The 17923-nt window shown below is 39.7% G+C and overlaps 1 protein-coding gene across 1 annotated transcript; it reads right to left on the bottom strand.

Moving 5' to 3' along the window:
- Positions 1-1860: 1860 nt before the first annotated feature.
- LOC148368376 (FUN14 domain-containing protein 1) lies at positions 1861-16889 on the bottom strand. The gene is made up of 5 exons (XM_088330402.1): positions 16639-16889; positions 12115-12280; positions 11954-12029; positions 7227-7355; positions 1861-4297 (listed from the first exon to the last, which is right to left on the bottom strand). Exons 1-5 carry the CDS (start codon positions 16661-16663, stop codon positions 4220-4222), a joined length of 474 nt encoding a protein of 157 aa, XP_088186528.1. The 5' UTR covers positions 16664-16889; the 3' UTR covers positions 1861-4219.
- Between the last annotated feature and the right edge of the window lie 1034 nt (positions 16890-17923).

The raw sequence follows: 17923 nt of genomic DNA, 5'->3' as shown, positions 1-17923 counted from the left end.
AAGTACTGTAATATTACAAAAATACTACAGATCTGCTATGGAAATAATTCTACATAGATACTACAATATTACTTTGGGAATACTACAAAATACTACTGGAAAAAAAAAACAATAAAACTAATACTACAAGAATACTCCTATGGAAATACTTCATGAATAAAAAAATACTTCAAAAATACCAAATTTAGTGTTTCAAAACAGGGGCCTAACGTGTTGTTTTGCATTCAATTTGGAAAAAAAATACCATAGATATACAACTAAGAATGACTAAAGTAATACAGAAATACTACGACAGAAATAATACAAAACACTCGTAGAAATACTTCCAAAAAAATACTACACTGATAATACAATATACTATTACAATAATACTACTACAACAATATCACGACAAAAATTCAAGTACAGTAATATTACAAAAATACTACAGATATACTACAAAATCTGCTATGGAGATACTACAATATTACTTTGGGAATACTACAAAATACTACTGGAGAAATAAAAACAATGAAACTGAACTGATACTACAAGAATGCTCCTATGGAAATACTTCATGAATACCTCTAAATAGCCTAGATGGTAATGTGCCCGCTTTGAGACTGGGAGGTCGCTGGTTCGCGCCTCGGCCGAGTCATACCTAATTGGTAAAATGGCGGCGCCCTCTGTTGGCTGCGGCTGCATTGGCTCGCTACAACGGGTCAGGTGTATCGACATTTCGTTCTGTGTACATTGTTACAAAGAATGACAATACAAAGGAAATTATTATTATTATTATTATTAAAGAAATACTTCAAAAATACCCAATTCAGTGTTTCAAACAGGTGCCTAACGTGTTGTTTTGCATTCAATTTGGGAAAAAAAATACCATAGAAATACAACAAAGTACTACTAAAGTAACACAGAAATACTACGACGGAAATAATACTCCTATAGAAATACTTCCAAAAATCAACACTGATGCTATAATAGAATAATACTACTACAAAAATATGAGAAAAAAAGTGGTGAGAGAGACAGAGAGCTTTCTTTTCTCGTTTCTCTCCTTCTGTCTTTCTATATCTCTTTGGATTTCTTTTTTCCTCTCCCTTTCTTTTTCCCCTCTCTCACGAATTTTTATCTGTTTTGTTTCTCCCTCTCTCTCTTTTTCTTTGTCCTGCCCTCTTTCCTTTTCCCTCCCTCTTTCTCTTATTTCTTTATCTCTTTTTCACTTGAATCTACTAGTCCGGCCCCCGACAGAATCTTTGTTCTATCGTGTGGCCCCCGAGTTCAAATGAGTTTGACGCCCCTGTTTTAGGGGTTCTGTGCCGGCCCGATCAATTAAACTAGAAATATTTCTAAGGGTGGCCTCCAAATGAAAAAAGGATCAATACTATAAAGATCCAATAGGGGGCAGCATTTGAAGCTAGCATACGCCTGCTCAAGTGCCTTCAATACACCATTTGAGAACCACTGGCCAAGCCATTAGGGCCAAGATGGCGCATCTACTGTACAGACACAAAATATTTCATTTGCTTGTTGCCGAAAGGAGAAAAAGCCTTCCTCTGTTGCTCAAGGGCCCCAAACTCCAGCGCTACCAAATAGTATGAGTATTCTGTAGTTTACAACATCTATTTAAGGCAAAATACGAAATACTTTCTTTTTAAATTTGAAGATTACGGAATAAACCAAGCAATTCCCATTTTTGCATTGACAGTGTTGAGTGTTCCTTGGTTATTTATCGCGCATGAGTGCCATCTGCTGGACAGATGATTTTGTGTCCGGTTTAACATAATCTAAAAACCAGTTTCAACATAAAAACAGCTCACTAGAATGCGAAAAAATTTAGAAATTCTCAATCCGTTCTGAAAAAAAAAATCATTTAGAATAGAATATACCTTTATTGTCATTGTTACAAAATGGGTTGAACATATTGTGACAACAAAATTGGACATGGCACTCCAGTTTCACATTTAACAGTGAGGATAAAAGAAGGTTATAATTTACACAATATTTACACAAGAAATGTGGGCATGTAGGATGTTACATACAGTTTTGGGATCGTATTAGCAAATTCCTAATAGTATTTAGGAAAGCAGAAATGTCAAAAACATTGACACAAACCTCACCCAAATGTCATTGTTTGCCAAAAACCTCAAAAAGGCTAGGGAGTAAACCCAAAATAGGTACAGTTCAGTCACTCAGTCGACATAGTTTGTATTCTTCCATGTGCTTTTTAGCACTCGTTTTCAGTTGCACTGGACTACACCATCCAGAAAAAAATCGTAATTATTACAGTTTCCTTTGTATTGAATTTGTGTGTTTAAAATCGTAGTTCTCTTCTGCCACAGTTATTAACCATGTCCAAAAATCACCAAAAATGAAATCAATCTATGCAACTTCGATCATATTCTTCAAGTTGACGCCATCTTTTGGCTGAAATCGTCATTGCGGCAACTTTTGTTGAAATTCTTAGATCCCCTCGAATAAATTCCATACCTGTCAACCTCCACGGCTCCATGCCCGTACAAACTGTCGTATTTTCCCGTAGAAAATACTAAATCGTACACCCTATTTTTTTTTTTTCCGGAATGATGCATGATGGGAAATCCCCAGGGAGCAGACGCATGCGCACAGTATCATCAAACCGCTGGCTTTGTTTGCAACGAAAAAAACGATACCGAGATAGAGGCTTCCGCGGCGAACTCCTTTGACTTGATATTCCGTTTGGTGATAGTCGGTGTATACCAAATCATTGACAAATTTGTGTTTTTCTGTACAGATTTCCTTGTAAGTCGTAATCGTCCTAAAATGCATAAAAAAAAAAACGTACTTTGTACGGCAAAACCGTACAGGTTGACAGGTATGAAATTCCTCCTTTTTCATCCTTTCGAGTGTTTAGGGTTGGCATTTGGACTGGATTTGAAACGCTCCTTTTCTTACTTTCGCCATTTTCATCCTACAATTTCGTGGAATCGCTCTCCTTCCCACTAGTCTCACGCTGCCAATTTTGTTTGGCTTCTCTTAACACAAAATAATAGTACTTAGGTGATGCTAATAACAACATTTGGCAATCTCGAGAAAGTTTACATGCATCATACATGGCAAGACACTCATTTTCACAAGGAAGTCAAAAAGATTGGAATTTTACACAAGTGTGAGAAGTAGAATTAAGCATTCAGGCACAAACAACTAAGGTTGATCGGTTATCGGGCGGGGCGATTATTGGCACCAATATTTGGGAATTTGACAGGTATCGGTATGGGCAATTTTATTCATGGGACGGGACGATTAAATATATTCAAAACTGGGCTATTTAGACTCAGACGCAGCAGAGCCTCTCTCTCCCTCCTTCCTCGTGCGCTACGCTACCCACACCTTCTGATTGGATAAGCGACCGAGGGCGGAGCCACTAAAGCAGGAAGAATAACGATAGAGCAGAGTAAAAGCCTGTGAATCAAGACCTCCGATAATATTGAGGTTTAAAAGAGTTCGTGGTAGAAAAACGTGTACATGATTAGGACATATCGTAAAAAGTGTGGGTGACTTCCTTTAGGGAAGCACATTCAAGTGGAGACTCGTATATTAGCTCTTATCATAACAATAGTGTGTTTGTGATTGAGAGAGCATAACAAGCACGCTAAAGTGGAAGGCTGAGTGATTAGCTGTTACCGTAACATGAGTTCGGTCTTCTGGCTCTAGAACAAGAGCATCCACGCTTTTTAATTCGCGAGCTTCGTAGAAATTCCAATAGACATTTTTGTTTTAAGTTCATTTAAGTCATGTTGGTTCTATTGACATTTTTATTTATGTATTGGAAAAAAAAATCTAGGAGCTATTTAGGTTTTTATGTACCTTTATACGGGTTCCTGCTAAGCCCAAATTCTATTTCTTGCACTGCTAATTTTCAGTTTGAAGTGAAAGATTAGTCATGTTAATTGTGTTGAAATTGCATTTACTGTAAAAGGTTTATTTTGCATGATTGACAATTTCTTACAGCAAATAAATATCGGCTCCAAATATCGGTTATCGGACTCCTCTTAATACTAAGAATCCGAAAAACCCATATCGCTCCGTCCTTATAACTCAGGACGGTGGAGTGTTCAAGCCAGCGATTTTCAAATGAAAATATAAACGCGCAACGGCATTAAATATAAAAAAAAAATGGCACCCACGATTCCGAGTTGGAAAGGAAACCTAAACGAGAAAAACAGAAAAAATGATGGACTTGGAAAGTCTTTTAGGAAGCCAAACCCACAAAAAATCCTCCGACGAAACCACTGGACAAGACGATGTTTCTCTTGATGAACTCCGTAGCCTACGGGACGGGGGGAGGGACAAAAAGGACAGATCAGCAACGTTGAGGAATACATAAAGAAGACATTTTGGGTTAGAATTCTTCAAAAACTGAAAATGAATTCCAAACCTCCAAAATGTCTCTTTAACAATCCAAATTGGCCTCAAATCCCAATCTAAGACAATTGAATCATGTTCTTGGAGAAAATGGACGCTTTTGGTCTCTCTAGAAAAGGAACACTCTCAACGTTTTGTCCCCAATGCAAGTGCGACTAACATTAAATCATCGAAATTGAAACATACGGAAATAGAAGGTTTTTTTTCTCGCCTGAATTTGTTTTTGCAGTCGAATGCCTGCCAATGAGTGTATCTTAGCTGGAAAACAGCCAGGACATTAGGTCTGGAAAAAACGTATGCCCGGACACCCGGGGCGTGTATTTTTTACATCGGGCGTACAACTTAAACGTCTCCGCCCGGGTGGCCGACAACTTTTTCAAGAAAGAAAGAAAAAAAAAAAATTTTTTTTTTCTTTTCAAATCAAACGTTTGCTTTATTCCGATTTTGAAATCTTCGTTCGGTTTGGAAATTTCAAAATTTCGGTTCATTTGGCAAATTGCATACTCAGCAGCCAATCGGAAGCCTGCATCGAATAACTTCCTGCTTCCGGACTTTCCCGAGCGTTATAAGGTCACGCATTTGCATATCATTTTCTAAAGTAAACGCAGAGAACGCAAAAAAAATTGAGAAGTGTTGAGGAATCAAACCAAAACCTCAGCCCCAGAAGAAAGATTCAAAAGAAGCCGACAAAATGTATGACGCTCCAAAACGTAAACGTACATTAAAAGAATGGTGGAAAGAGGAGTTCACGTGGCTTGTAGCAAACATTGCATGAATGAAGATGAGTCAATACAGGTACATACTGATGCTTTATTCCGATTTCGACATCTTCGTTCGGTTTGGAAATTTCAAAATTTTGGTTCATTTGGCAAATTGCATACTCTGCAGCCAATCGGAAGCCTGCATCGAATACCTCCGTGCTTCCGGACTCTCCCGAGTGTAGTAAGGTCGTGCATTTGCATATAGATGCACAGAGAACACAAGAAAATGGATAAGTGTTGAGGAATTGAGCCAAAACCTCAGCCCCAGAAGAAAGATTCAAAAGAAGCTAACAAAATGGATGACGCTACAAAACGTAAACGTAAATTAAAAGCATGGTGGAAAGAGTTCACGTGGCTTATAGCAGATGACCCAACGCAAACATTGCACGAATGAAGATGAGTCAATCCATACATACTGATGGCAGATGGAAAACATGCAATGAATGTTATAAGTAGATTTATAATAAACCAGTGTTGTTCTTTTATATATTCTGATTAGCAATCCTTAATACTTTGCAACAATGGATTTTTGGGCGCTGAGTCGTCTTATTGTGTTTCAAGTTGTGAAAAATGGGGCAGGCAACTTTTCAGAGTTGTCTGCTAACTTTTTCTCACTAGTTTCCGACACTGACATTAGGCAGGTCAAGTGTTATCACAGTCTGAAAAACTAAACATTGTATTTATCACATTCTCCTAATGGTAGGTCGCGGGGTTTCAAAAGTTGCCATTTGGCTTTTATCACTTTACATCACTAAAAACCTTTGCAACTGTGTATTTGACGCTGGCCAATTTTTGGACATTCCGGAAGTCAGATCACTGATTATGCATACATGCGCTTTATAATCGCGCGTAAAAATTTGAATCGTTTCTCCGGCGCCGTCACGAATGGCAGCCACTCCAGCAGCTCCCGTGTTATTTTCGATTGTTCTCAGTTATTTTCGATTGTTCTCAGCTTAGGGATGCTGCTGGAAAAGTGAATTTCCCTTCGGGGATGAATAAAGTATCTATCTATCTATCTAAAAATGGATCCCGAGTTTATTTTTGGCACTACTGACATCTTAAATCGAAGTCAATTTATGTCGAGGATTTCATTGGAGAATCCAATGTGTCAATCATTTGAATCGGTCGGATCAAACATTTTCAATTATTGGTAATGAGTCTTGCACAACACTGTAAGGAATTTTGGCCCATTCTTCTTTGTAAAAGTCTTTCAAATCTGCCATATTGGAGGGTTTTCTAGCAGGAACTGCCCGTTTAAGGTGACACCACAGCATCTCAATTAGATTTAAATCCAGACTTTGACTTGGCCAGTCCAGGACCTTCATTTTGGTTTTCTTTTGGTGGCCATTCAGAGGTGGACTTGATGGTGTGTTTCAGATCAATGTCCTGCTGCATGATCCAAGAGCGAGAGAGTTTGAAGGCACCAAGAGATGGCCAGATGTTTACCTTTTAGGATCGTAACACCAGAACTCATGATTCATTTGACCAGAGAATGTTGTCGTATTCCTGCGGCAGCAAAGCAGCCCCAGACCACCACACTGCCACCACCATGCTTTACAATCGGCATCATGATGTTTTTAGCAAATGCTGTGCTATTTTTACACCATATGTAACCGGCTGCCCACCTTCCAAAAAGTTCAATTTTGGCTCATCAGTCCACAGAATGTTTCTCCAAATGTCTTGAGGATCATCAAGATGCTTTGGGGCAAATGATGATTATTTATGTTTTTACGTGGCAGCAATGCTTTTCTCCTGGGGATTCTCCCATGGAGGCCATTTTAGCCAGGGTCTCATTGATTGAAATGAAGGTTTCGGAGTGACCAAGACAAGATCTGGATTCCAAATCCGATTGCTTCCAATATAACCGATTTGCAAACACGCTAAGTTTTAATTTTTGTCTGCCTTAATAGATAAAATTAACATTACAAACTGCGTTTCCTGTAGATATAGACCCACACACACAAAAAAACTAATAATCACGAGTTGAAAAGACCAAATTTCTCAATAATGTGTGGACTAAACTGATGAGAGGGAAGAATAAAACACCTAAGCGTGAATGACGGCAGCATTTACCTCCTCAATAAATGAATTTATTTCAGGGGCTCCTTTTTTCGCTTTCTTCTTTAGGTGTTTCTTCGCTTTGTTGACATCCTTCTCCACCTTTTTCCAGTCCACCTGCACGTAGCCACTGTGATTTGCCATCTGGGTGGAAAAGTTCAAAATTAGAATTCACCAGATGAAAAATGAGTCATTCCATCTTCATATTGTAAAACATATTTCATTAGTTATTTGAATTGGATTGTTGTGGATTAACTGTAAGTCAGCAGCCTTGGGGCTGCAGTGGCTCAGGAGGTAGAGCGCTCGTCTTGGGATCGAGAGATCGCAGTTCGAATCCCGGCTCCTCCGTGTTACATGTGGAAGTGTCCTTGGGTAAGACACTGAACCCCTAATACCCTCAATAAGCAGGTTAGTGCCTTACATGGCTGCACGGCCGCTATTGGGAAATGTGAAGCACACTGTCTTGACTTGAAAAGCGCTATATAATTGCAGATCATTTCATTTCATTTCCGAGCTGACAACAGACATCTGGCAGGACGTTATGAGATAATGTTGATACAAGAAATCACAAGTTGTTGACTAAGCGAGCCGAATCCGAGAAAAAACACTTTCGATTCCGAGGAAAACATCACGTGATCTTGTTGAACACAGTATAAAAAGCCCAGCGTCTCTTGGACGAATTTTGAACGTGGCTTGAATGTTGCTGAATAAAAGGACGTTCCCTTTTTGCCATATATCTGTCTCTGCGTGTATTTTGGGTTTTTTACTTCGATTGGCTGTCTCGTTGTAGGGCTAGGGGTAACACCTTCTAGTACTTGTGGCTGATGTGGCTGTTTAACCTATGTAACATTTTCCTGTATTTTTGGTTGTTGCCGTGTTGTCACCTCACTCTCCAGTGTTGTTGCTGCGGGTGCAGTTACCTTTGATTGTTGCTGTGTTGTTACCACACTCGTCTGTGCCGTCACTTTAGGTGCTGGAGTGAACCACCAGTTGGTCCACCAGTTGTTTGTTGCTTATTAACTGTTTCTTTATTTTGTACTCTCGTTAACATATTCAGTTTTCGGTGTTCAGTCGGCACTCTGTTTGGTTGTACGTCTCTCTCTTGTCGAACTAATCCCATAATGCTCGGGATCTTGGTGGTTACAATTTGATCTCTTATGTCATACCCAATGCGATTTTTATTCTCCAAATTTTCAAATTTTTGGGCATGTTGCTCGAAGGCTGCTGGCTTGCAGTTAATCCACAACAGGTTTTGTATTAACCCCTTAACAATTGTGTTAAATCTGTCTAAAACTCCCAATCCAAGATGTACCCAAAGTCAATTGAATACTCTTCTTGAAGCATTTGAAGAATATGGACGATTTTGCTCTTTTTTGCTACTAACATGGAGTAAACAAAGTTGGAACACACAGAAATAGAAGGGTATTATTTTGCCTGAAGTATTACCTCGTACCAGGTCACATTTGATCACAATTCTGAAAACTAAACATTGTAATATACAACATTATTGAAAAGTATGTCACGGTTTTACCATTACACATCTAGCAGTTTCCATAAGTGGCCATTTGAAATGACAAGTTTACAGCTATAAAATCTTTGCAAATCTGTATTTTACTTTGGCCAAATTTGGAGACATTTTGAAAGAGTTGTAAATGTTTGACTTCTCTTTCCGCATCTCTATCACTACTGTGCACACTTGCGCGCAAAAATTATGCGTGTTCTCGACACGTATTTGTGTCTTTGCAAGCTTTGGGAATGTTAAGGGGGTAATCAGTTGGACTGAACCATCTGACTGTTTTGTCCACGTTCCCATTGTAGCGCCTTATAATCCGGTGCGTCTTATGTATGTCAATTATGAATCTTATTGGGTAACCAATGTGTCAATTATCATTTGATCCGGTTACTACTGGCTATAGATATTTAAAGCTAAACAAGGCAATGGCTGTTTTATCAGTACAGGTCCTTATTGAACCGTGACAAAAAGCCTGCTATTGGCTGAAAGTGGTGTCAGCCAAAAAAGTTCAGAGGCTAACGGCCATATTGGATATCGTTTTACGAGTCTGTTTATTTGTAAACAGAAATGATGTGGCGAAATGAACGGATTACAATGAGGAAGAAATGTGTTTAGGTGGATTTTAGTAAATATTTTACACAGTTGGATTCACTGGATGGTCCTGTAAGTAACAAGTCCATGTTTGCGGGGAATCCTATAATCAGCTGACTACGAGAGCACGTGATTGGTGATTATTGGAGAGGATGTCGTTGGGCGTCGCTCCAAAATATACGCAGAGACAGAAATATGACGGAAAGGGAACGTCCTTTATTGCATCATTCATTAAGCAACGTTCAAATTAGTCCAAGAGACTGTGGGCTTTTTATACTGTGTTCTTGTGATCACTTGATGTTTTTCTCAGAACAGAAAGTGTTTTTTCTCTGAATCGGCTCGCTTAGTCAACAACTTGTGATTTTTTTGTATCAATATTGTCTCATAACATCCTGCCAGATGTCTGTTGTCAGCTCCAAGCTGACTTACAGTTAATCCACAACATGATCACTCAACATTAGTAGCACTTGAAGTGATTATTTCAGCGGGGGTACTTAAGCCCTCTTCAAAGTCTTTCCTTTCAAAACTGTCCATTTTCTCCAAATGGTTCAAGAACAGAATTTAATTTCCTTTGGGTACGTCTCTGATTGGGATTTTAGGCCAGCAAATGAATAGTGACACCAAATACAGTGGAACCTCGGTTCTCGACCATAATCCGTTCCAGAACCCTGTTCGAAAACCGATTTGTTCGATCACCGAAATCATTTTCCCCATTAAAAATAATGTAAATTGTTTTAATCCGTTCCAACACCCTGAATGTTTACCTTGAATGTTTAACGTAAACATAAAGCTAACCCAGGCTAATCGTGCGTTCGCGTTATCGTAATCTTTCGTACGAAAGATTACGCTAACATGAACGTGTAAAAATAAAAAAAATCAGGTCGTTTACAAGTCATTTAGCACCCGGGTCTCCACCACAAGTGGTGAGCGGTTCATTGGAAAGGGGGCTCCGTTCCAACACCCTCGATGTTGGGCTCCGTTCCAACACCCTGAATGTTTACAGGGATGTGATTTTTCCGCTAATTCGCGGAATTCCGCTTTTTTTATCTCCAAAAATAAAATTTTAAAATTTCCGGTGTTTTAATTGGTAAAAAAAAACGATTTCGTCTCGACAGCATGCCATTTGAGTGTTTCCGTAACTGAAATGAAACGTACTTGCGATTGGTTGAAGTCTCGTGTTGACCAATAAACGCGCTTGTTATAGGAGTGTGCCATTGTTCATTTCTCACACGTTTTTGCCGGGTGTTTAAAGAAAGATGTCCGTGATCGAACGCAAAGATGCTCCGCGAGCTAAAGAAATTGATAAGATTGTAAAAAACAAGTTTCGATGGGACTGGTTGGAGAAGGAATTATCTACGAATGTTGGAAAGAAGACTGTGACGAATTTGTTCAATGACTTTATTCGGAAGATCGATCGTGCCGGGAAAGCACTTTGCATTTGGTGTCATGATACCATCGACTATGGTGGGAGAGGTTTCAAAGCTCTTGAAAGTCACGCAAAGAGCAAAAAACACGTGAAAGAACTCCAGTCAAGAACGACAAATTATTCCATCGCTGGAAGTTTCGGTGCCCAAACGAAAACTCCAAAACTTTACGGCCTCCATCCCTTATTGACATCACAATCGGAAGCGGTAATAAAGAGACGTGATCCACCCCAACAACCTGTACCAGTTGCTGATAGAGTCGTGAATTTTGAGGTAGGTGGTAAACTTTTCAAATTTATTTGACAGTTTTCCCATTTTTTTCGAAAATATTATAACGTAATAAAAATGGCCATAAATATTTAACAATTACAATTAAGATAGTGGCGTTGGGGAAATGTTTTTTAATGTGACTGATTTTGAGTTGACTTAAACTGTAATTTTATATGGGATAGTTCAATATACATTGAAAATTTATGCTGTTGTCTTGTCTATTTCTTTGTCATCTGAGTGCATTGAAAGTACTTAAAAAAACCCATGAGCTCCGGGGGGGGGCTTCGCCCCACTTTTCCCCCCACCAGGGCACTGCCCTGGTCCTACCTGGTTTCCCCCCCCCCCCCCCCCCAGCTAGCAATCACCCCCCCCCCCCCCCCCGCTAATTTTCAGATAATTTCACTTTGGTCAAATCACATCCCTGTGTTTAGCATAAACATGAAGCTAACCCAGGCTAATCGTACATTCGCGTTATCGTAATCTTCCGTACGAAAGATTACGCTAACATGAACGTGTAAAAATAAAAAATAAAAAAGGATAAAGAAAAGAATTATGAATAGGATTTCTTACTTTTGTGGTGGTCAGCAGAAGGCGCAGGTGGACGGTGGAGCTAATATTTCTTTCTTAAATGCAATAGTTGTACGCACTACTTTTCTTTTTTTACCTGTAGCAACTTTGCTTTCTTCGGAGGCATTATAGGGGGCTAAAACACCCGTACGCCGCTCAGCATCGCACCCTAGCGTACGCACTCACGCATTACCGGCGTTCGAACTCCGATTTTTTGACCGAACAGCGAAGCAAGAATTTCTCGAAATTTCTGGTCGGACTCCGATTTGTTAGAACTGAGAGGCGTTCGAAAACCCAGGTTCCACCGTACCAGGTATCGGCCTTGAAAACCCCATTTGGGTTGATCCTTACTAAGGATTAAAAAAAGGAATTCTTGCCTGTAAGAGGAGAAATCCCCCGCCGACAGCAGTAGCCGCTACTTTCCCAACTCTCTGGAAGACGTAACCTGCACACCTGCATGGATTGAATGGAAAAACAAACCGATGTTGAATGCTAATATTGTGCACAGTACGGGTCTCCGCCAAAGCAATTCAACTACCATCCAGTGAGTCCTCCCATCGTGAGCTGGGTCGTCACAGAGTACTTCTGGGCAATGGGCCCCGAGTTGTTCCCAAATACTCGGCTCCACCACTGATGTTGCCGAGCATATTCCGTCAAATCCACCAGCTCGTACACCTCTTCATCGCTCTCTGGCTCTTCCTGGCCTGTTGAGAAGAGATGAAAAGCATTCCCACAAGAGGTGTACGGAACTAGAAGCCTTGTTACTCTCTGCCGCCATCCATGCTTGGAGTGTGATTGCAAACTCATTCAGCTCGTTTATGATGCTTGCGCAAGTACTGTATTTTCCGCACTATAAGGCGCACCTAAAAGCCTTTATTTTTTCAAAAGCTGACCATGCGCCTTATAATACAGTGCGCCTTATATATGGAACAAAATTAATTCGCAAAGTCTTGCAACTAACTTGCCGCCGCCGACTAGATTTTCCCCCGAACGCCGAGTAGTCCGCGGTGTATGCTGGGATTTATTTACCGGCGTTTCATTGGCTGACCAATGTGTCAATCATCATTTGAATCGATCACTATTGGCTAAAGTTATTCGGAGGTCAAGGGGAGGATCCTTTTTATCATTTACAGGCTGGCATTGGCTTAAACGGTAAAACAAAGCCTGCAATTGGCCGAAAAAGATGAATGCGTATAGCACGTGGCTGACGGCATACAGAAACAGAAAGCATTTTTTTCTATTCTGTATTTGTAAATATTTTATTCTCCTGGATTTACTACACTCACGGACATTGGCTGCACATTATTATGAACACAACGACTTCGGTGAGCTACTCCGGGTTTTCTATTGTCCCTGTATATTGTTTCAGACTGAACTCGATGTTTCTGTGATAAGCGGTGCAGATAATGGATGGAATGGAGTGTCTATTTTTAAATTCAACTCAATTCCAAGTGTTTATTGTCATATGCACAGTAAAGTTGCGAGCGAAAAAGAAAATAGAAACTAAGGAATGGTTGGCATTTCTTGAATCCCAAGACTTTAACCTTCCGAATGATAGAACGATGCATTTGAGTGACATCGTACGGACACCGCATCCGCACGTGTTCTCGACACGTATTTGCGTCTTTGCAAGCTTTGGGAATGTTAAGGGGGTAATAAGTTGGACTGAACCATCTGACTGTTTTGTCCACGTTCCTTTTAAACGATAATGCATTGTATTTATTATATCGTTCTCTAGTTCCGCCATACTTAACATATTGTGCAGAAGTCTGGGGCAATAATGACAAAAAGTTGACTCCAGCCCCTTTTTATCCTCCAAAAACGGGCAATTACAACCATACACAGGGTAGGATATCGGCATCATATTCATATTTTATTCCTGCAGTCCAAATGATTAAAATTGGATGATTTAGTAAAATGTTCCACTTCACAACTGCTATTTAAGGTCAACAAAAACACATTGCCAGAAAACATCCAAAAATGATTCACTCGGAAAGAAGGAAGTTATAACTTAAGGGGCTGTCGTGAATTCATAATCCCGAAGGTGAGAACCACCAGGAAAAGTATGTGTGTGTCTGTGTGTGGAGTCAAACTTTGGAACAATTTACAAGACGAGATCAAACAATGTCCAACTATTCCCCTGTTCAAATATAAATACAAAAAAAAAACATTACTGGCGGAATAGAGATGAAGAAAATGGGGTATGAGTGATACTAGAGATTGGAAATACTGCGTTTACAACTATAGTTAACCTTGTTGTTATTGTTGCTATTATGATATCATAACTGTTATTATTTATACTGTTGTTATTATCATTGGTGTCACAATGATATTTAGTGACTAGTAGCATTATAACGTTAATAGATGGGTACTACGATGATTAGTGTATATGTGACTATTGTTATTATGATAATTATTGATATCTGACCTATGTAATACATATATCAGTGAGATTTTGTTATGTTAGACACACGAGGAGCTATCTGTAAAATGTAATTAATAGGGAAGATGAAGGGGTAGGGAAAATAAGTGTCTGCTTCTTACTACCCCTTTTCGAACATGTTATGTAAGATTATTTTGTTGTTGTCATTGTTTTTTCCCCGTTTTTATTTGATCATGTTCGAAATAAAGTTTTCATTCATTTATCTTTTCAGGGGTATGGGTTGGTATTTGGACTCTCTTACTTTCACCATTTTCACGCTACACTGACAAAGGGTTCGTACACTTTTTCATGGCCAAATTCAAGCACTTTTTAAGCCCTTTCAAGGCCATTTTTTTTTACATTTTTCCAGTACCTTCAAAGGAATACATTTGTCGCAGACCAAAAGAAATATTCCTTTTTCTCGACTTTGATGACTGAAATAAAATTGCTTACTTGCTGCTAGCACATACTTTGTGGTATTTTGAGCCGTTCCTATCAATCTATGATCTACGATACTTTTGTGTCAATGCTCTGCTATAAAATGACATGAATTCTGCCAATCTGCTCCAACAATGGTTACCCTGCTTGGCTACGTCACACTTGTTGAAGAACCCAGGAGCTGTATAAGTGTTGGGTAATAATGGAGTTCAATACGGAAGACAAAAAGTACTGTATGTATATAAAGCAGGTAAACAAATTTGGACTTTACGGTGGCGCAGTGGTTAGCGCATGTGCGGCACAGTTCATGACTTGGGAACCTCCTGCGTGGGTTCAAATCCAGTTCCAGACTTCCTGTGCGGAGTTTGTATGTTCTCCCCGTGCTTGCGTGGGTTTCCTCCCACATTCCAAAAACATGCATTTCAGTTGAATTGGCCGGTCCAAATTGTCCCTAGGTGTGAATGAGCGAGTCAGTTGTCTGTCCCCGTGTGCCCTGCGATTGGCTGGCAACCAGTTAAGGGTGTCCCCTGCCCACTGCTGGGATGGGCTCCAGCGCCCCCGCGACCCTACTGAGGATAAGCGGTGTGGCTAATGAGATGGGACAGAGACAACCCAAGGAGGCTGAACGGCGGCGCAGTGGTTAGCGCATGTGCGGCGCAGTTCATGTCTAGGAAACCTCCTGCGTGGGTTCAAATCCAGCTCCAGACTTCCTGTGCGGAGTTTGTATGTTCTCCCCGTGCTTGCGTGGGTTTCCTCCCACATTCCAAAAACATGCATTTCAGGTGAATTGGCCGGTCCAAATTGTCCCTAGGTGTGAATGAGCAAGTGAGTTGTCTGTCCCCGTGTGCCCTGTGATTGGCTGGCAACCAGTTGAGGGTGTCCCCTGCCCACTGCCCGATGATTGCTGGGATGGGCTCCAGCACCCCCGCGACCCTACTGAGGATAAGCTAATGAGATGAGATGATATTGATTGCTCCGAAGGATGGTCCTTTCAATCTTTCAATATTAGAGACTACCAAACGTTTGATTATTGGTTTACTTATTTCCTTTGCTCAGGATATTTCTAATAATATTAAACTAATATTCTGTACAAAATAAGATGTCTATATAGGATCAGGGGTGTCAAACTCAATTTAACTCGGGGGCCACACGATAGAACAAACATTGTCGGGGGCCGGAGTAGTAGATTAAAGAGAAATAAAAAGAGAGATAAAGAAATAAGAGAAAGAGGGAAGGAAAGGGAGAGAGGGCGGGACAAAAAGAAAAAGAGAGGGAGAGCGTGAGAAACAAAAGATAAAAAGCCTTGAGAGAGGAGGAAAAGAAAAGTGAGAGGAAGAACGAAATCCAAAGAGAAATAGAAAGACAGAAGAAGAGAAAAGAGAAAAGAAAGCGTGAAGGGTAGGAAGAGAGAAAGAGAAAGGAGAGAAAAGGAAAAAAGGAAGTTAGAGAAAAATAAGTTAAAAAAGTTAAAAAGACACAGAAGAGAAAAGAGACAAAGAGCAACAAGGGAAGAGAAAAAGAGAGACACAGAGAGTGAAAGAGACGGAGACAGAGAGTGGAAGAAAAGGGGTGGAAAAGTCAAGTCACATTCATTTATGACGCCCTTAATCACAAAAATGTCTCAAAGGACTGCACAGGATTACAATTACACAATTGCACAATTACCTGATCTTAAACCAGACAGAGATCTTAAAAAGACAGAGAGAGAGAGAAAGAAATACAAGTACAGTGTCTTTGTTCGAGGCACCTTTCTTTGGCAACATCAAGTGGACATATTTCAACCTGCAGCTTGTTTTTCTCTTGCGCTTCTCTGAGTGTCTTCTCGCGGGCCGGATTCAATCCCCTAGCGGGCCTATTCTGTCCCGCGGGCCGCCTGTTTGACACCTGTGCTCTAATATATTTTTATATATATTTTTTTTTTAATCCCGTACAAAAAAAACATAGGCCGACAGCATCACGGTTTGTAATGACCCAAAATGTAGAAAAACAAGAATAACAAATAAATGACCAAAACTAATAATTGAGGTATATAACAGTGGGTTGGTCGGGCGCTGTATTAGAAGGAATATATCCGCAAATATTTCGATAACAATTACGGGATGGAACGCGCCGAAAGAACAATCCGCAAATACATATATATGACAAAACGAACCAATAATTAAACAGAAAACCGCCGATGATTAGAATGAAATGTTTTCTCACCTTCCCTTCGGTCCACAGTCGCCATTTTAAAGGGGCTGGTGGTTTTCACAGGATGTTGACAAGTTAGGCCGCGCCTCCCCAACCTCCCTTAATGTCGTCATAAAATTTTAGGATATTAATTTTTTTGTCAGCAGTGAGTTTTTTGTGATAAATTGTGATGAATTGAGACGAGACGTGTTGGCATGGACGGGTATTTACTTTCGTGTCACTCGCAACTCAACTATACATACAATGGTCAATTTTAAGGGACAAACTGCGCATGCGCAGTAGTAATGTGGCGTTATGGGTAACGTAGTTTCTGTGTTGTTACGCATTTTACATCATAGAAAGGGGGTTGGAAAGCAGGGTTGGGTAGGGTTACTTTAACTTGATTACTTTCAATGACTTTTGGATTACTCCAATACCAAATATGCTAATAAAAGACAAAAGAAACGAAATATTAATAAAATGACTCACAACACGTGGTAAGCTTTCTCTCCTGGCTTTGATCTCCGGCAAAACTAACATAAAATGCGACAGAAACAAAATGAAAATCAATCCAAACATCATTTTTGCCGTTCCATGTGTTCCGTTACTCCCCAAGCCTGCACAAAATTTATATTTCTTCTTGACTCGTGTTTCGGGTTGTGAGAGTTTATTTATTTTACAGTGCAGTGTTACCTACACTTTATATTGTTGTAAAAATACATGAAGTACAGTGGCATATGTCTACTTGATTGTGATTTATTCCAGTGTTTTCAATAGAATAGAATAGAATAGAATGTACCTTTATTGTCAGTTACAAAATGGGTTGAACATATTGTAACAACGAAATTGGACGTGGCACTCCAGTTTCACATTTAACAGTGAGGACAGAAGAAAACAAAGAAGATAAAGGAACCTGGTCTAGTGTGCCTCTGGAATTTGCCCACATTTATCTTTCCAAAAAATCAGGCCATTATTCAGTATTTTTGCCATTTTCAGACAAGGAACTGTAACAGTCATCCATGTCAGTAGGTGGCAGTAGATTTTTATATACTTATTATCTGCTCATGAGGTTGCACAGTACATTGAATAACTTATTTTTTTTAACAAAGCGGTTTAAGATTGCGCTGTAAACAAATAAAAACAAATAAAGCACATCATTATTTTGTATTTGAAGTATTCATTTCTTCTTTTTATATACTAATTCTCTGCTTATGAGGTAATACAGTGAAATATTTGACATAACTTCATTTTCAAACATTTTCGACAGACGGTGTGCCTCCGAACTTTTTTTATACAAAAAGTGCTTGGTTCAAAAAGG

The sequence above is a fragment of the Urocampus carinirostris genome, chromosome 3, assembly GCF_059441175.1.
Source record: "Urocampus carinirostris isolate Australia breed hairy pipefish chromosome 3, RoL_Ucar_1.0, whole genome shotgun sequence".
NCBI classification, from domain to species: domain Eukaryota; kingdom Metazoa; phylum Chordata; class Actinopteri; order Syngnathiformes; family Syngnathidae; genus Urocampus; species Urocampus carinirostris.
Note: the sequence above shows the minus strand (reverse complement) of the source record. Positions and strands in the feature narration are given on the sequence as shown.